The sequence below is a fragment of the Genypterus blacodes genome, unplaced genomic scaffold, assembly GCF_046128005.1.
Source record: "Genypterus blacodes isolate CSIRO-AG114 ecotype Tasmania unplaced genomic scaffold, CSIRO-AGI_Gbla_v1 ptg000077l_1, whole genome shotgun sequence".
In the NCBI taxonomy this organism is placed as follows: Eukaryota; Metazoa; Chordata; class Actinopteri; order Ophidiiformes; family Ophidiidae; genus Genypterus; species Genypterus blacodes.
The window spans coordinates 273,932-300,906 of record NW_027466886.1 but is presented as its reverse complement, the minus strand read 5'-3'; the positions used below and the strand labels follow the sequence as shown (position 1 = coordinate 300,906).

The window sequence follows — 26,975 nt, the reverse complement described above, 5'->3', positions numbered from 1 at the left end:
CTACAACTGATAAAAATGTTTATTCGGGAGGTGAGGTGAGGCGCTGAAGGAGCTGCAGCAGCCTCTAGTGGCCAACTGTGAGAGCACACCTTTATTGGCTACTGGTATAAGTAACCAACGTATTTGTTGATGCATTCTTCAAATAGCGTCACGTGGATCGTAGGATGTTGGAGGGGAAGTATACTTTTGAGTCTAGTCTTTGAGTCTAACTAATAAAAAGCAATATGTTAAATCCTATAAACGAGAAGGCCGTGTTTGTTGCTGTGCAGATGTTAAGCCTTCCCAGATAACATTAGTTCATAGGTAACTGGAGTTTATGTTGGTATGGATTTCCATCAGTAAATGCGCTTTACCTGTAGCCAGTGTGGATATGTGGCTGTACTGGATGGATATAAGCTGGTCAAAGCTGCCTAATCAGTTCAACTGCCAATCAGTCTTTAATCCATGTGGGGAAGTGAATCCTATCAACTCCTGTCCTGCTTTATTGAGTCTGACAAGGTAAACAGAGCACCAGGTAAACTGTATTGCTTCCAAAATAAGGTAAATCTATGCAAACCCTGCCTGGTTGAGATTAAAAAAAAAAAAAGGGTTCCATGGGACGGATATGTGGTCGCAGCTGAAGAGATGCAGTGGCCAGCAAGGTGTGAAATTGAATGGAATTTTAATATCTTCTATTGGCATAAAAAATAATACAAAGATGTATTTACAACATTTTCAATCAAATCACACATTCAATCCTACAAATGGTATACTCATGCCAGTCACATTTGTAGTCTCATAACACAACATTTTGAATATTAAATTAGTTCAGTACATTTCGGTGAACAGTGATCGTCTCGAGTTCACTTGCCAGGAGTAACAGCGTGCCGACTCTTCGGGCGTGTCACTTCTCAGAGGACTGACACTGACAATAACAGTCTGGATGTGTGTGTGCGAGTGTGTTGGTATGCCGAGCAGGTTCAGCTAAGGATGCCTCCTCTCATGTGTCCGCTGTCTGTGAGCCCGTGCTCGATCAGTTTGATGTCTTCCAGGTCGTCTTTGATGACGCTGATTAACTGACTGATACCCTCCTGCTGCTGTTTCAAGTGCTGAAGGTGAGAGATCACAGGAAAAAAAAAAAGCTATGTTACAGTTTTGCAAAAAGGCAAAGAATGGATATAAACCCCAAACTGACCTGCGTCTCATGTATTTTTGTTGTTGAATGCAGATTGCGCTCGATCACTTTTAATTGAATTGAATAAGCAATATGTTGGATTGTAAAACAGAGATCATCAGTCAAACGGTGGCTAGTTGTGGAATAATGCCTTGCAAAATCTTTGTTACATTTGTTGGAGAGAAGAGAAGATAATTGAAGAAACTATTGAAACATTAATGACATAAGTTTGATATTTATTTTGGGGGAAATAATTGCTATATTGCGTATAAAATATAATCTATAGATTAATCGACTAATCAAAAAATGTATCTGTAGATTAATCTATAAAAAGATAATCGTTAGGTGCAGCCCCAAAACCCAGCAATAAAACAGGGAAACCAAAGGCTCTAGGAAAGTGACATGCATGAATGAAATGCCACAGATAAAAGATAAACGCCCTGTCACTCACCTGTCTGACTTCTCTGAGAAGGTCTGCATCAACGCTGTAACGCTCCTCTGACCTCACGGCTCCAAAGTGGTTCTGCATCCGGATTTGGGACATCAATTCATTCAAGCGACCCTGTTAAACGTGACAAATCCACAAATAGTCTCAAACTCCCAGTAAAGCTTTGGTCTCAAGTAGTGGCCGGATCCTCGTCATCAGCAGAGAGAGATTTAAGTCACAATCTGACAATATCAGTTTAGAGTTTACCTTGAACTGTGTGGGGGCATTGAGCTCAGACTGAATAGTATCCAGCTGCACCCTGAGGTGCTCCTCATCCACCTGGATGGCATAACCACTTTTCCTTTGGATCTCTTGCTTAATCAACACCTGGCAGGGAATAAAAGCATTAAACATGAATACTGGCTGAGGCATTGGATCCAAACACTGTCCTCAAACTCTATGTAGGAATGAGCAAATGGTATTTCAGAAGTGATCTGGGTACCTGCAGCACTCTGTGAGAGAGATCCATCAGCTTCCTCTTGTACTGAGCAATCTTGGCCACGGTGGTCGCCTGGTTCTTCTGCAGCTCGCTGATGTCATTGGAGATAATCTGTGTGAGTGAACGAGAGTGTGCCAGAAGTCAATAGCCATTTCTTTTCAATCTTGAGCAACCTACTGGAGGCAAGTGCAAGAACTGGATACATAAAAATCTGCTCCAGAACACCATTGTTAATTAGAAGGGATTGTGCTTGAATTTAAGAGGTCACGTTTCCTTTACATTCAGCAGACCAAGACTAGCAGTGGCACAGCTGTTATATGACTCACATCCACTCTTGTCTGATGCTGTGTCGTCATCTGCTCCTGGATCTGCAATCTGCGAAGCAGCTCCTTAAAACTCACCATGGGCACTGGAATCAATCTGGAGGAAAGACACAGAAGAAAGGACTGTCACGGCAACAGCATCTGCTACGTTTGAACAATACACAAATGATCCACACATATGTTCTCCAGCTTACTTCTCAGGGTCAGGGTTGTCCACCTTGGCCTGCTCCCAAATGATAGCATCCACGCCTAAGGAGAGAAAACGCCCTGGTTCATATTCAAACAATAGATGTGAGAGAGAATGATTCACACGTTGTCAGTAGTCGTTTACCTGCGGGAGCATTTTGCAGCAGCTGTTTGAGCTGCGTTGGCGAGAGCTCGGTGCGTGTGACGGACATGGCCACGCCCAGCTGCAAGAGTTGAACCTTGATGTTGGCCTGCTCCATGTAGCCGTACAGCGTGCTGGCAGGGATCCGCTTGGAGGTGCCGTTAGGTGAACGCTCCACCACGTAAACTATCACCTCCGTCCTGAGTGCAGGAAGACAACGACGCGTCTTTACCAGGGCGCAAAGTATCGACACATTTCTGTGAAAGCCATTCAAAGAAATGCTTACTGGTCGTTGGGCAGGGATTTGACCCCGTCCACATTGACGGTGAGTGTCTGGTTGCTACCCAGGACCTTGTGAAGGGACTCGACCAGATGCTGCTGCTGAGCTCGGACCTCGGCCTCTTTCTTATGAAGAACCAGGACCACAAAACCATCCTCATCCTTACTGATGGGGACGCAGCTGTAGCCCAGCGCCTATAAAACAAGACCACTGCCACTCAGTCACAGCTATGCAGAGTTTGACACCAATACTTGAGGACAACTGCACCAAGGAAAACATCAAACCTCTCTACTGAACTACAACCTGTTACCTTAAACCTGCAGAAGGGGTTTTCCTGGGTAAAGTCAACAGGCGGGGCGTTGTTGCTGTAGTAACCCTTGCCCGTGCCCCAGTAGGCCTGCAGCTGGTTCCATTTGGCTAGAATGGAGTCCCGCTCGTCTCCTAACAGCGTAGGAGCCGACAGAGCCGTGACCTGCTGGTACAGCTGCGTGGGCTGAGCCTGGCCCTGCTGCTGGGCCTGCTGGCCGAACAAGCCGCCTGGGGACAGGAGGGACAGGAAGTGATGGGACGTCCAACAAGTCTTATTTTATACATTTTGTATACGACACATCGCTACATTGGCAGGTTGATTTTTAAAAACTAAACGCTGTGAGTGGTTAGGATGTTGAAGTTGATATCTGTGACTTTCTGCTCACTGTCGCCCTCTGCAGGTGACAGATGGCAGTTGTGGAAGGGTTTGAGGAAGCCTGCATTCAATTTCAATCTAACTTTACAGGAAAACAAATCAATCAACTTTCTACAATCAGAGAGACTGGAACCCATCACACAGGAGAACAAATGAATGATAGATTGAAAACATATTATTGATATCAGCTTCTGTATTCTGCTTGGATGGTTGCCGCAGCTCATCTTCTCACTGGAGCACACATGTTTGGCACACACACACTGCTCCTTCACCTTGCTGCTGCTGAGTTGACTGGATATTAAAGCCTCCAAATCCACCCAGGCCTGTAGCTCCTAATCCAGTTCCAAATCCTGGCGCCCCAGTAGCAGTCACAGCACCGAGCCCGGAGGAGAACCCGAAGCCTTTGTTCTGTGTGTTACCAAATAGACCTCCTGCCACCAAACGCCAAACAGACACACAGAGAAAACATCAATTACACTGTGCAGGACGTGTTTTAGATTTGATAGAATCTTTCAGCGCTGACCTGTGGTGTTAGCAGGAGTTGCAAAGCTAAAAGTGGACCCTGGTGCAGCAGCTGATGTTGTAGTTGTACCAAAGCCACCGAAAGCCCCTGAAGAATGTAGCATATCATGACATAGAAGATCAGGGAGGAGTTATGGTTAGAGCTGCCGAAATACATATGGAGGAAAGAGTGAAGTGGCTGACTGCCTAACATACAGAAGAAAGAGATGTGTTGATTTAGCTTAAGACCATTAAAAGAACCTGAAACATAGTATTTCTATTTAGCATTGTTGTTCTGCCTTGCAAGAAACAGTGAAAGTGTGGAGCGTGTACATGGATCAAATGAGGCGATCTCCATTCATGGTAACGCTGAGTCATGCAAATGGAAACAACAATGGACGTTTCAGTGTGTAGGATGACACAGCACAGCACCACACACATGGGAAAATGTATGGAGAATGTTTTTAAAGACAGACTTGATTAATCAATCAAAAAGAGTATTCTACCTGTGCTAGCCAGGCTATTACCAAAATTGAAAACTGTGCCAGTGGTGGTTGCTGTACCAAAGCACCCCACATTAAAGCTGACTGCTGCTGGGTTGGCATTTAAACCAAACCCTCCAAAATTAAACCCACCAGCAGTGGTGTTTCCAGCTCCCAGCCCCCCAAATCCTGCAGCCAGCGGAGGCAGGCAGCAAGAGGAGAAAATGACATGAAGGAGTTAAATGACAGAAAGGCCTAGAGTAAGATCAGGAATTGCAAATAGTCAAAACTACACCACCTTCTGCTGGATTCACATGGGAAAGAATGAGTCTTACGGGTCATTAGGCTGGAATCTGACAGAAGATGCAAACTAATATTTTGTACAATACTGGAAAATTGTTGTTTCTTTCCGTTAGGTCACGATAATCCTTCATGTTTTGGTTGGGTGAACCTTGCGGTAGGAAGTGAACGAGCCAACCTGAATGCACCACCGGCATCAAACTATCATCGTGTGAATCCAGCATCCCAGCTTTGCGCCCTCCATTCCCGGGGGATCCATCTTACCTGTGGTGGTGGAGCCAAAACCAAATCCGGGGGCCGCAGCTGCAGCAGCGGTGGTGGTGGCGGCGGCCCCGAAACCAGGCGCCGTAAGAGCTACGACACAAGAAACGACAGCATGTAAACAGTCGAACACAAGGCGAATTCATATCTGGTAGTTTCCCCTCCAACGTAAATGTGCCTCTTGCTGGAGTTAGTCTAGCGAACAGCGTTTAGCCCAACAGTGGTGATACGGGTCAGAGGTCAGGGGGACATACTGCCGAAGCCGGAGGAGGCGGTGGTGGTCGTGGCGGGGGTCCCGAAGCCAAAAGCGGTGGAAGCTGTGGTCTTGGCTCCAAACGAACCAAATGAAAACCCAGACGTGCCTTTTGGAAGATCAATAAAAAACAAGTGGGATGACGTCACGTGCACAACTAAGAATGTAAGGGTTAATTCGCGTGTTTTAAGGGTTTAGTTCTGTTGAGTTAAACCGAGAGAAGTTACTCCAAGTATCCATGAGACTAGTGGTTAGCCATGCTTGCTAACGAACACTAGCTCGCTGCGGGCTACCAGCTGATAGAGTCCGTTTCCTGTCAGTGTGTTCTAACGACAGGACGCGACTTTACACCGCATGTACATATTGCGTTTATACGTCCGTCGAAGTTGATCTGAATATATTAATAAAGCTCCTACCTGGCGCAGGGTTACCCGTGGCGCCGCCAAAATTGAACGCCATGTTGACTGTCACCAGAAACAGTTTTCCTTCTTCTTCTTCTGTAGGTCATGCAGTTGGTATCCAACATAACAAGGCCATACTGCCATCTAGTGTTGCAGAAGCGTATTGATACAAGGAAAAGGCGAGACGCCAGCTGCTGTGAATATTAGTAAACGTAACTACTTCAATTGCCGTCATCTGGGTTAGAAATGATCATCATGAGCTAATAGAGGTTTGCTTATTGATTTTTCACACTAAAAGAGCTCCAAACAGGTCATATTATCTATGATCTGCATACGGACTGGACAAGCACCAGCCAATAATTCAGCAAAACTATCATTGTTTTGCCCCAAAATGTTTGTGAATGGGTGTTTTGCTTGAATCATTTATTTGCTTGGTGGGTAAGGTCAGACCTCTGCTTAATGTTGTATCACAACAATCACAGGTGTTGTGGTTATTTTTGTATTAAGTCAACAAGCTATAGAACACAGTAGTTAAGTCATGGCCCACTTATAGACTTAGACTTAGACTTAGACTTCCTTTTATTGTCATTGCACAAAAAACACAACAGTGAGTCTTGACAACGAAATGCGTTATGATTTATAACAAGTAAACCTACACTAACAACACATATTGTCACCCAACACATATATGGAAAAGACTATAAAGGAACACTGAAAACATCTGCTTCCTGTCTCTTCACCCATTAACAATGCATCCTGTGTTGTTTTTAGTCTAAGATCTTTCCACCTTCATCCAGGCAATCTCCTCACATCCTCTCCATAATCCCCCTAATTATTGCAGCGCAGCACTTATGTTCTTCTCCGACATGCTATCTCTCTTGTGTATTTCTGAATGTTTCTGTCCATCAACATAAAGTGTAATCATTATTTTACCACTACAGGAAACACTTAAATGAGGAAAATACATCCTTATTTAAACTGCTTTTATTTGTGTGTACAGAGTAACTAGTTTCAGTCAACATTCCAAAACAGCAGAGGTGGATGTAGACAGCTTATAGCAATACAGAATATTTCAAAAGGTACAAATTGTAATCAAAGTATGGCACAAAGTAGCCAAAATCACACAATCTATTCTATTTTTTTGTTTTTGTTTTATGACCCGAACAGCCATCTTTCTATGGTTCTATCTGAAACGTGTTGCTAATCTTATCCAATACTGCGTTGCCAGTTTTTTGCATTAAAATGTTTTATTTAGCCATTTCACTATTCAATTATATTCTCACACTTGAGTAGTTTTTACCATACACGTTATCTAACCCATTTGTCAACAACTCAACAACTGAATGATGCCCTTGGTATAAACTATAACCATTTTACAATCCTACTGATGCACACAACTGAATGTTAAATGTCAAACACAAATGAAATGATTGGTGATATCTTCAAAATGTACAATTTTCCAAAAACATTCAGTATTGGATATTATAGTGCATGTGAGGAAGAGGTTGAAATGACACCATTCTCTCACTCTGGCTTAACATTGGGAGCTAGACTCAGCCAAGTACACATTTTGTGATTCTGCAGCGTTTTCTAAACAGTATAATGAGTTTAGTTCTGTTGAAAACGCTGCTGTAACATGAGATGTAACTGAACATAAATGACTGACACAGATCTCTTTAAGAGAACACTAGGATGCTGCCAGCTATGTTAAAACTAATGCACACTTTCTGTTTCAGTTTGGCAGCTGGAAGAAAACTGTTCACACTTCAGAGGAATATCATCATTTGATGATGGATCCCTATGACAAAAACTATGAAAACTATAAATGACAGAAAAAGTCCAGTAACAGCAGTTCCGTTAAACTCGCAACTACAGTGTTTTAAAATTTCTACTCCGTTCCAATTCTCACACTCCGAAACTGCAAAGTAATGATGTTGATTTTTGAGCCCACAAATAAAGGAAAAATAGCCTGTTGAATATAAATGTTAGCACCTTTGATGCTGGCGTGGCTTTTAACAATAACACAATAAACCTTAAACATTAGCAAAAGTTAATTCGATGCTTGGGCATTTTTTTGACATAGAAATGTAAGTCAGTAACATTAGAGCAAAATACTGATTCTGTTTACATTCAGTCCTGTATGAATCAATCTGAGAAAGTTACAATTTGCATGGCTTCAGGTGACCGATAAAAGTGACAATGGCAATAAAAACTACATATGTCCATCGTGATAACAAATCTACATTACATTTACACAAAAAATGCAAATGACCTCTTATGTTACAAAATTAAAAGTATCCAAAATATACAGCGTTCCTGTGACATTCATCCCCGTCATACACTGAGAGGAATGTAAGCGGTTCAACACATCTGGCACTGTTTGTACAAAAATATGGTGACCATGACGTGCACAGACATCCCTAAAAATACAGTGCATGAGTAGAAAAAAGATAATGAGCCGGGACAAGATTTTGTTTCAATTATTTGAGGATGAAATTGAACCAGATCGTAGTAATACTGAATTGCTAAAAGACTCATCACCCCGGTCCCAAATCACTCCCATAGGCCCCTGTATATTTTACAATACCTAAGACGAAATGACGACATAACAGGCCAGTGAACACAGTGCACAGTACAAGTCCTTCAGAACTGTCTTTTGTCTTTTCTACTTCTGGTAGCGTCCCCCTGGCTGTGATTGGACCAAATGTCACATGGCTCCTCCTCTGACGCAACCCGCCAGGTGACATTGGGACCACTTACAGGCAGGTGGAGGTAGCAGGGGGTAGACAGACCCAAAGGTTCACCATGGTGGCCCTGCACGAAGAACACTGACACAACCTGCATCGCCACGTCTTGAGTCAAGACTTAAATATCTATTTTGGCACAGTGAAATACGACTTCCATTCTACCTCCCTACCCACAGAGAGCTGCTGCCTGCACTTTTTACATTTCACACACCATCAGCCACTGATGAGGGTCAATGTCAAACAGAGCCCTTGACTGACACGTCAATTTAGTCGAGATCTGATCTTCAGTCTGTAAAAATGCTGTAGTCTACAAAAAATGTCTTATAGCCCCCCCCCCCCCGCCCCATCCATCCCCTCTTGCATTTAATGACACACCAAACACCTCCCACCATCTATTTGGTGCACTCATCCTCAGGACTGTGCCTCTGTCATTCCGATGTTGGTTCCATTCTGGACATCTTCCTTTTCCTTGTCACTGACCGGCTTGTAAGAAGTTTCCTCCTCAGCAGTCGTCTGTAGTGCAAGAGAGCAAAACCTTTTCATTTGGAACGGATGTGACATGGTTGCTTTTGATTCTGCACAGTTCTTAATTATTTAAACTTGGATCTTATATTACCTAACTTTGCCATCGTCAACATTATTATGATGTTACAAAGTGTTAATGTGTAAAAAACTGACATTATTTTAAACCTTATGTAACATGATTATTTTAGCAAAGGTAAAAGTCATACTTCATACTGAAATAAAGAATTGGAGATGTAGAATATGCACAGTAGGTTCTATGTAAGGCTCAGATAGTCAATCAAAGAGGCCACAGAGCAGTTGTGAATAAAGCAGCAAAAGAACCACGTAGACTTACAGCATAGAGCGCCTTGGTAAATACAACACGCTTAACTTCATTCTGCATAGAGACACACAGGGATTAATACGTGCTTAGAGACATATGATGATGTAATGCAGTAGTAGCAATGCAATCATGCACAGCACCATTAGTGTGCGGTTAGACAACTGAACATGTTAGGCAAAATATACACATTCACACACCAATAACGACATAGAAAGCAAATAGAAAGCTACTCGTGTCAATGTGAGTTTAGAATACAGTGATTCCTGACTAAGGGGTCATTCCTCCTTCTGAAGACACTTGTTTGTTGTCAATTGGCAAAAATTCATCAAGACCCTAATTGCCAGGAACTCTTAACAGTGAAATTTCATGTCATACCTTCTTTTGGCGCATACGGACCAGAAGGAGGATGAAGACGATGAGCATAATAGCACCCAGACCCACAATAATGAGCGGGAAGTTGGACACCAGGGTTGTGATCAGCAGCAGCTTCTTCACTCTGGCCGCAGATGCATCATCGATCACCACAGTCTGTGTATTAGGGCAGAATGCATCACAAAGGGTCAATATGGGGAGTAAATGGTTAGCATTTTGTCATGTGATGCTGTATTGTCCCATAAAATAGTGTACCGGTAATTGACTATCATCAACCACATTATGCTGTTTTAACCTGGATGTAATTTCATGTTTCCTACCTCATTGAGAAACATTACAGGGAAGATTGTGGCATTGAGGCCTCTAGTCGTCCTGTTATTAAAACAATGACAGACACATGCCATACTCAGTTCAGAATAATACATCAATTAGACGTTTAGTGTTTAAATGTGTGTTTGGATGCAGACACTCACGGGAATCCAGTGACTCTGTTCATCAAGATGTTGACCTGAGCCCTTTTGCTGGCACGTACAATCACTCCAACAGTCTGAAAGCATAGATCCACTCATAATGCAATAAAACTGAGGCTGACAAACCCCTGTACTTCTTCGTATGTACCACTAGATGGTGCAGCTGTACGTCCCTTAAAACAGCATGACATTCCTTTGCACGCTAAGCTGCTCCGATATGTGTGTGATGGATGATGCGCCATAGGAAGGATTGATTGTAAAATTGTAAAAAAGTCACAATTCTGATGGAAAAGTCCTGTGGCCTACCGGGTTCAGGTCGAGGAATGTTTGGTGATGCTCTCTCTTTGGGTTCAGTCCTTCAATAGCGTTGACATATTCAGAGTCTCCTAGGTAGAAATGAGGAAAGGAGGCCACCACAGGGGCCCCTAGGAGAGGAGAGGAGAGGAGTGGAGCATCAAGCTGTATCCTTTATCTCTACTCAAAAACGGCTGAACTCTTTTCCCCCACTTAATTAAACATGTCAACATCAGTCTGGTAGTGTTTCACCCTTACAACTATCTAATTTTGGTTTCATGAGACTTGACACAGAATCATAACAGGGTCGCCTCATGTCCCATACAAGCCACACTCATTAATTTTGCTAATCCATGCATTAAATACAAGTGATTTCTAAGTCAGCTTGCATTTCTTCACACAGCACAGATGGGGTATCAACAAATTGATCTGCAGGAGTTGAACTGAAAGCTAACTTTGTATTCGTATGACTTTATTTTGTCCCAATGAAGAAGAGGAAAAGGACGGAAATAGACAAATTTGCATCACACTTGATGCAATCAGAGTCTCATAATGATGTATAGAGGAGGATGTAATCTGATCACCTCCACAGGACACACAGCATGTTGGTCTGTGCCTCACAAAACACAAACAATATGTGCACACATATATCACAGCCTCATCTATACAACAAGTCACAGGGTGGAACTGAGATCCACATACAGATTTGCCTTAGTCGTGCTGAGTTCCTTCCTCACATTGTCAACAGGAGACTTTGTGCTCCTACACTGTAAGCCATATGGAAGTGATGGGGTGGGAAGGGTGGGGGGGTGGGGGGTGGGTAGTCACGTAAACATGGCTTGTTTAATGTCCAACATTAAATTGAATGTAGAAATGTTGGGTCAATACAGCAAATGTGGTCTCAACTTTAACCAAATGTGAGTCAGCAGGTGGTGACAAGTCAGATATAGGAGTTGTTTATAAATTCAGCACAGTGGCAGAACATGAAGTGCCGATGAAGTGGAGCAGAGGTGAGAGTTTTCCTCCCCTTGTGTTTGGCAGCGGACGTTTGACGAAAACATTGGACCCACAGTCACCTGAGAGGTTGTTCCCGTGACGACCCACAAGGTCACTTAAACACGTGACTGTGTGTGATTTGTACTGGTGTGGTCATACCCGTCAAAGACTCAACACCTAAACTTGAACTCACATACTTCTCATCCTTAACCCGAGAACAACAAGGAATTTTGACAGACAATGCTTTTAATATGAAAACCTTGAACAACCATACCTGTGTTTTTTTAAGTTAGAGCCAAATCAGACATTTTAACAGAAGTTCTGACAATTTTCCAAACATAATTTTTTGATATTTAGGGCATTTTCTATTCATTTCTTAGTGACAAAATGTTTTTGCAGTGACACAAAACTTTGTAGAGTAGAGTAATCCAACCTAGTTACCATTACGCCTGCTTTTGTTTTTGTGAAAGTTGCATTGTTGTTATGTGTTTATGCAGTGGGCACCTTTCTAATCACTTTATCCAGAAATGTGAGGGCACTGGTGACCTACATATGGGTTCGAAAAGTGACCCCGCCATCAGACAGTCACCAGATTTAGCCTCAGACAAGCAGAACTGAGGGAAAGGTTCTTGCCGCTGAGTCATCACCACTGCTGAGGTGCCCTTGAATAAGAAATTTAAACAACCTCTACTCTGGGGAAGCTACTCACTGGTACAGCAGATAAGAGTATTTGAACAGGGCAGGTTCCCGGATTGTGTGTGTATGTTTAACAGAATAACTCCAGTGCTTGTGCTCAGCCAAAATAGTTGATAATACTAACAGTAATAGTATGTAATGGTAAAATAATGGAATATAATTATTATTATCCTTTAACAGGGGATGATAAACTTTTACAGGAGTAACAGGAGCAAGAGACACTTGAGCTGTTGACACAGGCAGCGAGATAAGAGCTGGTCATGTTCAAGGCCAGTCAGGTGACAGAGCTTACAGCTCACTGCACTACTGGGCCAGTCATGGTCAGATGGCGCCTGATGTGTGGAGAGGGTTAGGGGGCTGTGTCACATGGGTATTTAGGGGTATTAAGTAGTGCTAATGATACAAAGAGGGTAAATAATGCCAGAAATGTAGGACATGGCTGATACAAACATTATTAAGCCTTTCCTCAAAATTCAAGGCAGGCGAGATCTGGAGTACAGAAAGAGAGAATAGAATAGTTCAAGTGTTCCCCAGTGCGGGCCAGAGGCTGAGAAAGGTTTCAGAGTGTGGGTGAGAGAATGACTGGCATACTGTACGGGTACGCGCTGACATTTACCTTTTCGACAGGGGCTGACTTTGAGAACGCCCGTTCCCAGGCACTCTTGTGGGCTGTTGCAGAAGCCCTCGTTGGCCGGGTTCTCCTCTTTGCTGGCCAGAACAGAGCGCGGCGGTGTGAAGCGGTACGCCGGTATTCCTTTCACATCCACGTCCTTCTCAAACTCCATGTAGATTGACCTGGAGGGTAAAACGCCCATTTATTACATCACCTTTTATGCAGCCTAACTGTCATATCGATTCTGCAACTTTGACTTTATGACCCCAATTCCAACTTAATATACTTCCTATTAAAGCTAACCTGACACGATACAAACTGTAATTTTCTTTAAACTTTAAAATGAAGTCAACTTAACTAGAGGCCAATTTAAAACTAAATTGATTCTGCGTCATTTGGAATAAGACTTGTGTGATTGAGCCCAAAAGACGAACAAAAACATGACGGTTAAAGGTAACAAGAACATTTGAGAAAACAATTCACACTGGAGTACGTCTTTAATTTGAAACATGCACTGCAAACATTGCTGCATTGTTGCGACCTTCCCTTCCAGATAGCAGATACGCCGTTCATCCTAAATTAGATTTGGATGTCTCAAGATTTTACAACCGACAGGAGAGTCATACGTCTATCAGCGGCTCATCACGGATCTTTGCGTCTGCAGTTATGTCCTTCATAGGGAATCCTGATGGGTCTTTTCTGAGAACAAAGGAGTGCTTACAGTGCCTGCCAGCTGGACGGGAGGATGTGGCCCTTTGCTACACAGCCCACCAACTGTGCAACAATACTGTGCTGACCTCTCCCTTGACCTCCACCAAAGAAGTCAAGTAAAGAGCGCCTGAAGTGTTCCTACCCTAAAATGGTTTATTCACAGAGAGCTAGAGCTCTGGAAAAAATAGACAAATCGTAGTCAGAGGAAGGATGATGACCTGAATTTTACCTTTTCATGCAACTCGGCTGTCTTTTACAGTTTCAAGGGGGTCACGAGCGACAATGTCAGACAGGCATTATTGCTCAAACCCTGATGTCATAAAGTAGAGCGTGACTACTGTTGTGTCAAGAAAAGTGAGCCGAATTGTGTGAAAGGTTAGTGAATACGTCATACGGGAACATTTCCTCTTTAAATTAATCCAAAATAGCACATGAAAACAGCCTCCTGTATGTCACAACAACACAGACGGCCATGATGTGGCTACTTGACAATGCGTAAGTAGGTGAAAGTGTTGTGTAAACATTACAGACAGGGGTTTCATACACATCCAATCAGTGTCAGGTCCAACCCCCGCTACTCCGACTTTCAATGCCTAACAAAAGGTGGAAGAAGCATGCAGCAGATTGTGCTTTTCCAGGTCAAGGTTATGCTCCAAATTGGAGGGTCTCCAACATCAGCAGGGACAATGACCCCCGTTGGAACAGCTAGTCTACAATTCCATAGCTGATTGAAGAACTTCCCTGCCGATAAGCTGCCACAGGAGAAAGTGTTTGACTGAGGTCACCCTGTTGGGGAGCATTTTCCGAATTCTCATGTCGACCTAAGTGCCGGTTGTGGACATGTCTGGCTGATGATTGTGGAAGTCCTAACAAATCACAACAAAACAGCCAGACCGTTGCAAACACCCAATATCAAGCTGCCGTGAACAGGAATCAATATTAATCCAAAAAACGCAAAAAGTAAACGGTGCCTCTTTCTCTCTCTCTCTCTCTCTCTCGCTCTCTCTCTCTGTAGTCTCTCTCTCTGTAGTCTCCCTCTCAGCATTACACTTCCCCTTCCAAGCTCAAACCCCTTTCCTCCCTTTTATACTCTTGTCAGACATTCTTCTTCAAATAAGCCTTTCCAGATAGTGTTTCTTGGAAACGTGCATGTTAGTCTTCCAAAAAAGCTCTTGCATTACAGGCAGTAAAGCCCTTTAAAAAAACAACACTTGCTGCGCTGTTTGTATGTAATCAGGATGTTATGTTAACAATTCGTGGGATCCAAGGCTGGTGAACATTACTTCCATACCAGACCTTAAAGTCCCGAACAGCCTGTGCGGCGAGTTCAGTCCAGGTCATGGGCCGCTAATAGACTTTGGCTCAGATATCATAAGCAACAGGTAAAACATGGTACATCGGTAGAGGACGTATACATGAGTGGCTGCAATAGATACATGGATGGTGAAAGTTGTGTCTATTTCTGTAGGTGGTAAAGGTAGCCCCTTACCTAATTACAATCCCAGCATTGGTTAACAATATTCAGGGTGAATATATAGAACAGTACCTGCAGAGGTCTGGGGTGAAGACGTAAATGCGCTCGTCCTTGGACAGCAGGGGGTGGAAGGCGCTCCCATCCGATCCATTGATGCAGTTGCTCTGGTTAGATGTCCAGAATGTCAACTGGCTGTTTAAATGTGAATAAATAGTTTAAAAGGGAAGAAGTCATACAATTGTGTTTTTCTGCAATCATTTAAAATTGTTGAGAGTAAATCCATTGATATAACAAGCTGCATGCCTGTAATGTATTTCACTGAGCAAGGACCAAAACAATCTGTGTTTTTGTCTTAGATTTTTGTCTTTTAACAAAACATGCACTAAGCGTCCTATCAGCATCATTATCATCTCCATCAGAGAGCTGTAAATGACTGTCAAATGTTTTGAAAATCAAAGCTGTTCCTTGTCTCAAGCTCTTAATGGGGGGGGAAATGGACTTCTCTGGGAGTAGCCGTTAACGCGACACTTGGCAGGAGAAAAAGGGACGAAGAAATCCACTAAATGGCACCATTACTGCGAGACATTCCATGTCCCCCAATATCAGGATGTCCTGTCCCCGAAGACTGACAGACATACAGCCGACTACTGGCAAAAAGTTGTGGATTTGAGACACATTTTAGCCTTATATCACCCAGCGAGGGAATAAGCCGATCACTGTGTGTGTGACAGGATGAATGCTGACCTTTGACCTTTCCAAGTTTGGATCTTTCCATAATCCAGGTAGTTCTCCTCCCCGGTGTGGAAGATAAATTCGCCGTCATTGCTCCCGTTTTTCTAAAAGGATCCAGAATGTTTTTCGGCATTAAGTTTGTGTGTGTGTGTGTCCAAACCTACCCAACATTCTTATCAGCATTGCACCTAATCCCTGCTTAATATAATATTATCCTTTTGCAGGAGCAGGGAAAAATAACCATTGATCGACTGATTGATCATTTGTTCTCCTAATATGTTGAGAAACATATTAAGCGTAATTTTCATGCCTTGTACATGAGGCCGAAAACCTTCTCCACGTCAGGATTTGTGGAGGCGATGCGGGCCAGCAAGGGGTCTTCGTAGCCCCACAGCAGTTCATCCACAGTGCGGGTAGTGAACATGCCGCTACCTATGGACTTCATCCAGATAGCCGCCATGGTCGACCTCAAGAAACTCCCTTTCGCTTTGTTCATTACAGCCTAGACAAGCAAGGAGGAAATGTGTGAGAAGAAGCATAGAAAATCAGTTAAAAACACAACCTGTTTCCACTTTGTTCTTCTTTCACTCACCCAGGCAGGTATGTTGACAGTGGTGATGGCATCGACAGCTGGGTCTCCCACTGATTTGTTTCTCAGAAACACAAAGCTTTTTGTGTTGTATGCTGACACCCGTGTGCCATTGTTCACCATGGTCACATTGGTCTTTTTCCTGTACTCTCTGTCCAAAACACGGCAATATATAGACAGTTTGCATTGTATGATTTCATGCAGAATATAACTTTTTGTCATAGTGGGAGTCAAAGAAACGACTGCAGAGGGAAAACGGTCCAGACAATTTCAACACGCGGCGTCTAACCACAAACATCCAGTTGAGATGAGGTCAATGAAACAGACAAATATAGGCTAGGACTAGGTCATGGTAACAGACTGTGTCGACATACTGTGACACACTGTGGCGGCTGTAACATTTTTGTAGTTTGCAAGAGAGCCTTGATATTTATTTAAGGGTTTTAGTAGCCGCATTATTCAAACAAAGTGAATAAAATGAGAGCAGCCGACTACATACTGCATATATATATAAATAACTTTTGGGCATCACCAGTTACATTAACATTTATGTTTGCATACGCAGCCTCTTTTGTCTTTGTGGTTCGCTTATGCAGATTATTATCTTTGCTATGCAAAAAAGGAACGGTTCAATAATACTGAATTAGAAAACGTAAAGCAAAACAAACCCAATAACTAGCTTCACTCTGCAGCCTGAGGTTGAGCGTTATTGTTTTTTTAATTATACAATGTCTGCATTATACTTGAAATACACTCTGTAAAGCAGAAACATGTACAGGATCAACCGCTACTCTTCTGTGGGTTTATGTTGGTGGTGAAAAATGAAGTGCTGCTAATGCAACTTCCTGCCACATATAAAGCAACTTCAGAGCATGTGTGTGAGTACTCCAAAGCACTATCACCATACCTATATGTGTAGGGTCCGACCTGCGTGACCGCCGGCTTGGCCCCGGCCAGGAACTCGTCAGCATTGGTCACGTTGAAGAAGAAGAACTCCATGAAGACGGGGGGAGGGGGGCTCTTCCATGACTCAAACACTCGGCTGCCCTCTTTCAAAACAATCTCCTGTGGAGACATCAGGCACACACATCTCAGTGACAAGCCCACAATGATTGAGACTAATTTGATTCATTCTGACATGCAGACTTCACTCAGTTTTCAATTTACACCACGTTGCTTGCTAATATGAACCGTCATTTATTCCGATTTAATTTGTGTCTTTACACAATGAGATTGATTTAATCTCTCAATCACAGTGGAGACACATTATCAACAGGCTTATAAATGTATCGACTGTGACCTAGATGACACATATTAATATATTCAGAATAAAAATCACATTTAATACAGCATATTTTCAGACAAGCAGTTGCATGTTTTGCTGTCTGTCACTTTCTGATGAATCTGCAACAGCTAATCCATATTTTGAACTTGATGTTTCTACAAGCTGCTCTCAAGAAAAACAGTCCCGAGAACAAAACATCCTCGGGGGGTCGTTGAGGGAAGCTGTTGTCTGCGCGTCAGGCTAGAGCGTTGCCTCTGCACATGAATGGTATTAGGGGAGACCCTTCCATGGCTCCATTGTCAATGGTTACCAATGACAACAAGCATTCTGGGAGAGTCGCTGACAGATCATGTGATGCATGGAGCTGGATGCCCACTGGTTGCTCAGGACTCCGACCTTAATGATCTGATCCACATTCCTCAGGACTGGGCCCTAGGAGGCCCGGTAATGCGGCACAGCAACATATACCGTCCTGTTTAGATGCACAATATGCTAGAAGATGATCCTAGTTGATGCAATAACACATCTAAGGCAAACTGGGCTTTGGCCTAATTATGTCTAATTGGTGTTTAACTTTGACTTCTATTTACTACATAGACAAAAAAGCAGAACATGCAGGCGTGTTCCATTATTTCAGGGGCCGACGGGCCCCCGCCTCCTCTGGGGTACCTTCTACTTGCTCAGAGACAAAAGTTTAGCTGACTAGCCAAGGACAATAAAGCTGTCACCTTGGATTGAGGAAGGGAGCGCATGGTCCTTCTGTGTCCTTCTTTCATGCTTCGAACAATCAATATAGTAACCCTCCCAGCATGTTACATGAAATGCTGCATGGAAAACATGAACAGAGAAGCCCTCTTATCTCAGCTTTTACCCCAATGACCCTAACACCACTCCCTATACGAAAACACAAGGAGCAGGTGAATACACATACAGCGGGAGCTTTGATGTTGAGAGGCAAACACATGGAAGTGAGTAACACTGGGCATGTCAACTGGCTTTTCACAGAAGTCTTTATGCATAGATTTGCACACAGTAGTTCTGTCATTAGCTCACCCTTATTATGAATGAAAACCATCAAAGCCATATTAAGGTTTCATTCAGTGGTTTTACATGGATGATAATTCCTACAAACACGTAAGCAGCAGCGTAGCAGATTCCAGGTTTGCTATGACTGAAAAATATTGGTGCAGTTAATCAGATATGAAAGTAAGAAAATTGCACCAGAATTTCAGAAACGCACGCTGAACAAGAAATATATTTCATTGTAATTTGCATGTGCACACTCAAAGATCAGCTGGGGGCATTGTTTTCATAACATTTGTACATACCTACACTGTAATATGCAGTAGTTGAGAGTGCTGAATGTGTTGCAAATGTAAGATTTGTGCCTACAGAGGAAAATTCAGAGAGCCAAACCCAGCGGTCCTGAGCTGCCCTGAATGCCTCTGTGCAATGAGTCCTTAATTGACCCACGCCACAACCATCTGGGTTTCATTGTCTGTGGGTGTTGTCAACAGAGGCCCGAGGCAGCTGGCCAATGAGAGCAGAGCGAGCGCATCAGGGGTTGGGTCTTAAAAAGAAATGTCTATAACTGAATGTTAATGGTTAGTTCACACTAGAATGGGATTAGAGAACTTAATAGAAGTATATTAATAACTAGTTTATACTAGAATCAGAGGTTTAAGCTAAATGGAAGAATCTTAATAATTAAATTACATTAAGATCAGATTAGGAAACTTGATAAAAGGTTATTGATGATTAAATAACAACTTAAATCAGATCAGAACAGGTAGTTAAATTAGCAGTGGAATGTCTTCTTGTAGTTTTAATTATAGTCTGTGTACTCTTAATAGTTTATGATTAGCATAGGGATATATGTGATGTGTGATTGGCTACAATGCTGTGAGCTTTGCCCCTGCTAATAAAAACCTGATCAAATCAAATCAAATTACAAAATTGTTTACATACATACACACTTCTGCGACCAGTAAAGGCGCAAGGATGAGCTGACAGGAAATGAGGTAGGAATAGGTTCTAACCAGTTAACTCTAGCCAAAGGCGAAATTAAACGGACCCTTGGGGTTCCCTCAGACATGAGTCACTAAAACCTAACCTAGCAATTTACCAAGTCCACCGATTCATTTAGAGGAGAGCTGCCGTGAACGAACACGACCAGCTACGGTCACCGGCCCACACGGGTTATTCGGCCGGGGGTCAGCTGCATGGTGTACCTGAGACCAACCACGCTCTCAGTCACCTGGAGTGGCCCAGGTGCTGAGAAGCCCGCTCAGCATGAGGGAAACAGACATGAATTCAAAGGTCGGTACTACACCCCAGTTAATGTGATGGACTGTTTCATTTGTGGGATTTGCCGGACTGACCATCTGCCGCGGCTCCGCATCCTCACCCAATGGGATCTGCGGGGGGATCCGTCAGACAACCGTGACTGTTCCTGTGAATGGGATGGCACCGACCTCCACCTATGCTCACCATGTGCATGGACAGTGATCAGGGTTTTCCGGGACCCTGAGGATCCAAATTATTCTACTTACCTGCCCGACCAGCCAGACGACCTGAGGGAGAAAGCCCAGGCCGAAGGCTGGTGTGGGCCATGGGGGCTGACAACTTGGAAGGACCTGATTATCTGCGTCGCTCGGGACCCCAACATCCCTCTGGAAGTGCTTCCCCCGGTACCGAAGGGGTAAGGGGGCCGCAACACCAGCCTGTGGTACACCACCACCGGCCTGGATGCATGGGGAGATGCAGCTGCAGTCAGCAGGGCAAAAACCGGCATATTCACCATCACGCCAGAAGACTGGCGCAGGGCAGGCATTTTGCCACTCCCTGGCTCCAAGGCTGCAAGGGTAGCCACTCCCCAGCCCACAGACCAGAACCATCCACCAGCCATCTCAGACATCAGTGAGGCCAAGCCGGATGTGCTACAACTCTCTCCCGCCATCACTATCATCAGTGATGACCTGGCTAAGATGCTTCAGCTCTCCCTGGGTGGAAGCCCAGCACACGTTTACTCCCCCACAACGCCTCTGCCGGATGACCACAATGACGGAAAGGCCTCAACTATTCACCCATCCCCAGATCCAACGGAGATAATCTGGCCAAAGTTCTCTTGGGGGACTAATGAGTAGCTTCAGATTTCATGGAGGGGTGTCAAGTATTTTTGAAATCTAAAGCATTTATAAGAAGTAAAAAACATGTCAATAAGAATCACAAACACAGATAAGACTGTGTACCGTGAGAAAAGAGATAGTGGTAAAAAGGCCAAAAGCAAGACAATTGTGTTGATGTTGATGATTGCATGTACTCAAACGTAATAACACCTGCATCCTGTGTGAGGATGTAGGGAAAGAATAACCAAGAAGTGTAGCTTACACAAGAAGGAATAACAGAGAAGTGTAGCTTACACAAGAAGGAATAACAGAGAAGTGTAGCTTACACAAGAAGGAATAACAGAGAAGTGTAGCCTACGAAAGAAGGTATCACTGAGAAATAAAGCTTTCGCAAGAGAGATAAGAGATTTCTCGTAACTGCCCTGAAGTCAGCAAATTGCACAAATGATTCAGTGACGGAGAAGTGTAGCTTACGAAAGAAGGTACCCCCAAGAAATAGGGAGGCTGTAGCTCAGTGGGTAGAGCTTCCGCTTGGGAACCGGAGGGTCGCCGGTTTCAGTCCCTGCCGAGGTGACCCTGAGCAAGGCACCGAACCCTCAATTGCTCCCCCCTCTGTAATGGGTGGTATGTAATGTAAGTCGCTTTGGATAACCCTTTTAGCCATCAGGACTAAAAGGATTATGGCCTGTTGAATGGATCAATGTGTCAAATAAACCTAAGATTGAAAGTAAGAACATGAAAGTATGTATATTAAGGTGCAACTAGTCATGAAATCTATGTCGAAACCCCTTATTCTTATTCAGGGATGAATTTTTACATTTTCCATCATCACCTCATCGCTGTATAACTCACATGCAAGCATGACCTGCCCCATTTCCCAATAAACCCAGCAGTGTGAAGGAAGCTTGGCACACAAAGAGGGACTACTGCTGGGAAAATATCCATGGAATGATTTATTCCACACTGGTGCGACTGGGGTAAAACAGTAACTTGATCTGGCTGACATAAATCATACCGCCAGAGCCAGGCGGAGAGTAGGCGTGTCAGCATGTGTGGGTGAGCCCTAGCTCACACACCCACACACCTTTTAGTCACACGCAACCTTTGCATTTATATGGAGAAGAGCCTGTCAAACATGGCCGCGTCCAAATTGCCATGATATTTTTGGTCTCTGCGATGACAAGTCTGGGATAACGCCAGCGTATTTGTCCTACCAAACTCCTGCGTACCATCATTGACCTGTAAATAGAAATCACAACCACGATAGAATGGAAACAATGGACACCTATGATGTCCAACAGTGTTGAGCAGCATTGTAAAGGACTGAAGCTGAGAGAGGACATGCAATATCATAACAAGTTTTCTCGAGATAACATCATTGTCCAGAGATAACTAGATGAGTTCTTTTAATAACTTTGCGTTATCTAAGCAGAATGATCTTATTATATTGGTCTTCTCTCAGCTCGTGTAATAAGTGCTTTGTTAGTTACTCCGACCTCATTGCAAACAGGTGTAAATACTGATGCTGTGACGTCATGTGACCTTGTTGTCTGAGTTGTAACCATAAATCGAACGCATTCAACGCTACGCATACATATTTTTGACAGGGTTACATTTTCAGTGGTGAAAACATGCTTATAGCCTTACCAACCTTTGTCTTGGAAGGAATTTAATCAACAACATTTCTCATAATAATCACTTTTGAATGCTTTAGTAAAGAGATGTAAAAAGACCAAAAAAAAACTAAACTACTCAAACACAATACACTGCAATAACCTATACACTGCAATAACCAAGGCACAGCATTTTATGGCGTGTCAGTTGGAATCCCAGGGTCATATCCCATGATTATACTTTTATTTCCTGTTTATCTCCTGTCACATGTCTTTTGTGCTAAAAGGGCTGACAGCTCAACTCATGGCCTTTCCTGGTGGGTCTTAATAAATGACTCTCAGAAGAGCTTGTTACTTTCCCCTGATAAACCACCTCACAAAGAGTCCTGTTGATTTAAGAGAGTTGTCAGGCGCACAGAGACAAGGTGACCCCATTGTTAGGTAACACGCTCTCTTCAAACACTAAACACTAGAGAATTGAGAGAAATTAGCCTAATTTTATAGGCCAATAAATGAAAACCTATGAAACCTTTGCTTGGTGGCTGCCACTTTGTATACAAGTGGTGATTACGAGGCAATAAGCCACAGAAACTCCTGAAAGTTCCCTTGATCCTTGAGTCAGTTGCATAATCACATTGTAAATATGTGATCCACAAGTGAGAGAGCTAACATGTCTTGGAGGAATATTAAAATGTATGCTGTATGAGCTCTAATAATATGGAGCTTCCTGGTTTCATGTTGCTAAAAACCACCCAGAAGTCTCCATCTCAAACTAAGAATGAAGGTGTGTCCTATCCCAACAATGACTGAGATCCAACTGTCTTATCACACCTGCACTGTTATGAGAGTAAAATGAACTCTCTGGGAGCGTTTTGAACTTTACAGACAAAACCTCAACCCTAAAAAAGAGGAAATAAAAAGAATCCATGCTTTAACCTTAAAGCTACAGAGTGCTTTAAGTGTCAATGACTCCTGTACCAATGACTGAATACATGAACACCCGTTTCCTTATCTTGGGCGGGCCAGGGCGGGGATATCTTCCATTTTTGTTGATCTCCTCTCTCCCTCCTTTTACCATCTCTATCTTCCTAGCAGTGGCGCAGTTGATAGGGGGATCGTGTTGATAGGGGAAGCGGAGGGTGGCTGGTTCAAGTCCCCTGTGGACTGGCAGCCAAAAAGCCAAAGAGTTGCCAGTTTGCCTCTATGCCCTTGAGCAAGGCACCGAACCCCAACCTGCTCCACTGGCACCGGCTGCTGGCTGCCTGCAGTGCCCCCTCCGGTGCATGTGTGTGTAGGGGCGGAGCGGGGCGAAAACTTTCCATGTGCGATTTGCATCTGTGTAACTGGCATTGTGCGAAACATGTATGTGTAGCATGTATGTACTGCATGAAATGTAAAAAGCATGTATTGGAAGATGAATTTCTCTCTTTCCCCCCCTCTTTCTGCATCAAAAACAATCTCCAAAATGTCCCATAACTGTATGCTCACTGTCATGTCAAATGCTTTCTTTCTTCACAGATCTACAGGCTATGCCAGACCAGTGACTGAATACCAGAACACCGAAATGTTCCTTTTTATTTTTTCATTTTATTTTACATCCCAGGCGGGCCAGGATGGGGTTGTATGGATGCGGGGTTCGGATGGGTTTCAGGGTGGGATGTCCTCTTTTTTTTGTTTCTCTCTTCTCTCCTTCTCTTTACCACAGCCGATGATGCGATTTGTACTACCCTAGATTGCTGTTTGACATCATCCTGTAAACACTGTATTTACCCTATGACATCATTACAATTTCAATCTACTTGTATTCTACCTCAGGGTCTACATATAAAGTTTAACAACAACAATAGTATTATTAATACAACCTACCTTCTTTCTCTCTATCTCTCTCTCTCCTCTTCCCCCTCTTTCTGTATAAAAAATGGTCTCCAATTGTATGCGCAATGTCATGTAAAATGTTTGCTTTAATAAAAACAAATAGCAAAAAAATAAATAAATGCTTTCTTGGATAAAAATATACAACACAAAAAAGGCAATGACTCCTGTAAACGAGCAAAACAACGAATTTGAAAACACGACAGATGTGTATTTATTACTTTGCAATCAATGTGTTTGTGGCCCAACGACTCCAGATGTGGGATTCAAGATTAAAGGTTTCAGAGTTTGGTAACTGAATGAGTCTTAAATGAGACTTGAATGACAGGAGTACATGAGATGAGATGATGAGATGACTGATGTCTATGTAAGATGAATGACAGGTTCCCATCTGCTAAATGTCACTGACAAAGCCCCACGCTCCTGCTCCCACCCTCTTACTCCCACAGATCAGCCTAAATCTGACCAAGCACCACAGTAAAGCTAAAGGATCTGCCAGGAATGTCCTGGCAGCAAGGAAGCATTGAGAAAGCACTACTCTTTTACTGTCTTCATGCTTTTGTTTCTCATTAACGAATGCATTGTGATCCAATAGCACACATACCATCATCCTCATCATCATCACTGACCATTGTTATTCCTTGACAATAAAAGACAAAGGACTGTCTTCATTGGGGATGTTAAGTGATAGATCATGCAAACAGGGGCACAACCCTTAAACAATTGAATTCAACTAATTCATCAACTTTCAGTCACTTAATATTTGATTTCCTTAACAGACCCTACAAAGACACTCCTCCCACTCTTTTAAGAGGATTTTCTCTTAAACCCCCACTTATTTTCCCAGAAACAATAGAACATGAATGGAAATCTCTCCAACTGAAGTCTCGTAAACGAAGCTCAGTTTTGAGTCGTACACATGTTACCAATCTTCATCCTAGGATTTGTGCGACCAACTTAAAGGAACACAAATTTGCATTCAGGTTAACGGGACAGCATTGTTATTGAGTGACACCCAGGGTGTGAATTGTGTGGTCATGTGATGTCAGCATTTCCAAAAAGTTTCATTTCCAGAAACATGTAGTGTAGATTATGCCAGTCACCAGTTATCTGGGTGAACGCTGGACTTTATCCTGCAGTATAAACATTCTGCAGTAATAACTGCAGAATTACAACAATAACAGTCTATGGAGGGAGGAAAGAAGGTACAACAATTACTTCTTACTTTGCTAGGAGAGTACAGAGGTGGTGACGATTCATATTATTCTAAGTTTATTAAAATTATCTATTTAGATTTCTGACTTAAATGGGGCCACACAAATGTTCACTGTTGGACCTGAAGAAGGTTCAAAGTGGAGGGAACCATCAACTAGGTGAGTAGTCTGCTGACCATTTCATCCAAAAAGTCAGTTAATGGAGTAAACAACTATGGAGTGATAAGTCAGGTGAGATGTAACTTCAGAATTAAAATATTAAACCCTTTGGTCCTGTGCTGTGTGTCCAAAGACCTTCTTCTTTTTTCAGGAAAAAGTTTATGATGTCAGAAGTGGAACTGGTATGACTAAACTAATACGAGCAGACTCTAACTAACTGTGGGAGACTGCAAATGCTGTTTGCGTTGCATTGGCCCATATAAACCTATAATAACCCATCCTCAGTGAGTGTTGCTGCTTATTATACATAAGCTGTCAGTGTTTGGGAGGGGGCTACACACAGCCCATCATTGTCCACCTCAACAACTGACGAGCCATAACAGTTACATAGTCATAATAACAACCATGTCAGAACATCTCACGGTGATAAATGAAGGGAGGGAGTGTTTCCATCCATGCTTCCTTCCCAGGGTTTGTTGTGAATGCGTCCTTATCATTTATGACACGAGATCTAATGAATGTTAATGACCATCTGCAAAACAAACTATCTCGATCTGATCAACAGGGCTTTACACAGAGCTGTGTGTGTGTGTACAGTGTCTCCAGCAAAGCACAAACAAACAGGCACAGTCCCATCATTGTATTATGAAGGCTGCGTCCATTTACTATCAGAGCACAGTGTGAGCATTCAAAACAAATAGAGAGAGAATGTGAGCTTTGGTCTGTTATTTCAGAAATTGGTCATTTAAATACCACGCATGTGTTTTTGTGCGAGGGTTAGAAATGATTATATTTACCTTCTTCAGTCGATTATGCATTAAATTGCGGAAAACTTGAGCCACAACTAAGCCAATGCCGATGACGAGCAGGTGTGCGCAGATGATCCCCACCGCGTAAATCGCGCAGGATCTTCGTGTCATTTTGACGGCGTGGCGGAGCAGACAGCGCCCAGCACCCTGGAGAAGAGAATGAATGGGGCGGGTCTGTCCAAAGCGCTACTGAGGGGTTCCGATCTGATGTCCCCACGTTCTGCCGCTTCCCCTCTTTAGCGTGGGGGAAGAAAAGTTGAAGAAAAGTTTTTGGAGATCTGTGTTTTGGTCTCTCCGAGTGACCAAAACCCAAGCAGAGTAAGTGAAGTGTAACCCGGCTTGGTGGGCAATAGCGAAGCGGTTCTCTCTGACAACCACGAAGGGTTTTCGTAGATCTGTAGAGTAACTTAGAGAAGTGAAAGCCGCAGTAAACACAGCCACGGGGCTTTTGTAGCGGGCTG

The 26,975-nt window shown here is 43.2% G+C and overlaps 2 protein-coding genes across 7 annotated transcripts; both read right to left on the bottom strand.

Annotated features, from left to right (window-relative positions):
* Positions 1-26,975, bottom strand: LOC143007069 (lysosome membrane protein 2-like). Of its 3 annotated transcripts, XM_076158457.1 has the most exons (13): positions 26,503-26,974; positions 17,342-17,499; positions 16,438-16,585; positions 16,156-16,347; positions 15,858-15,949; positions 15,186-15,305; positions 12,932-13,110; positions 10,636-10,754; positions 10,333-10,406; positions 10,180-10,231; positions 9,863-10,015; positions 9,500-9,541; positions 6,862-9,153 (listed from the first exon to the last, which is right to left on the bottom strand). In XM_076158457.1, the coding sequence occupies exons 1-13, from the start codon at positions 26,623-26,625 to the stop codon at positions 9,052-9,054; spliced, it is 1,554 nt and encodes a 517-aa protein (XP_076014572.1). In that variant the 5' UTR covers positions 26,626-26,974; the 3' UTR covers positions 6,862-9,051. The 3 variants fall into 3 exon arrangements, with proteins under 3 accessions (XP_076014574.1, XP_076014572.1, XP_076014573.1); XM_076158458.1 differs by lacking the exon at positions 9,500-9,541 and having other exon boundaries at positions 26,503-26,973; XM_076158459.1 differs by lacking the exons at positions 6,862-9,153; positions 9,500-9,541; positions 9,863-10,015; positions 10,180-10,231 and adding an exon at positions 1-73 and having other exon boundaries at positions 26,503-26,975.
* On the bottom strand, positions 645-6,017 carry nup54 (nucleoporin 54). 4 transcript variants are annotated; one of them, XM_076158453.1, is made up of 14 exons: positions 5,909-6,017; positions 5,494-5,601; positions 5,243-5,332; positions 4,219-4,305; positions 3,968-4,126; positions 3,321-3,547; positions 3,017-3,204; positions 2,734-2,930; positions 2,597-2,651; positions 2,406-2,499; positions 2,083-2,190; positions 1,848-1,967; positions 1,605-1,715; positions 645-1,088 (listed from the first exon to the last, which is right to left on the bottom strand). In XM_076158453.1, exons 1-14 carry the CDS (start codon positions 5,949-5,951, stop codon positions 960-962), a joined length of 1,716 nt encoding a protein of 571 aa, XP_076014568.1. In that variant the 5' UTR covers positions 5,952-6,017; the 3' UTR covers positions 645-959. The 4 variants fall into 4 exon arrangements, with proteins under 4 accessions (XP_076014568.1, XP_076014569.1, XP_076014570.1 ...); XM_076158454.1 differs by lacking the exon at positions 4,219-4,305; XM_076158455.1 differs by lacking the exon at positions 5,494-5,601 and having other exon boundaries at positions 5,909-5,966.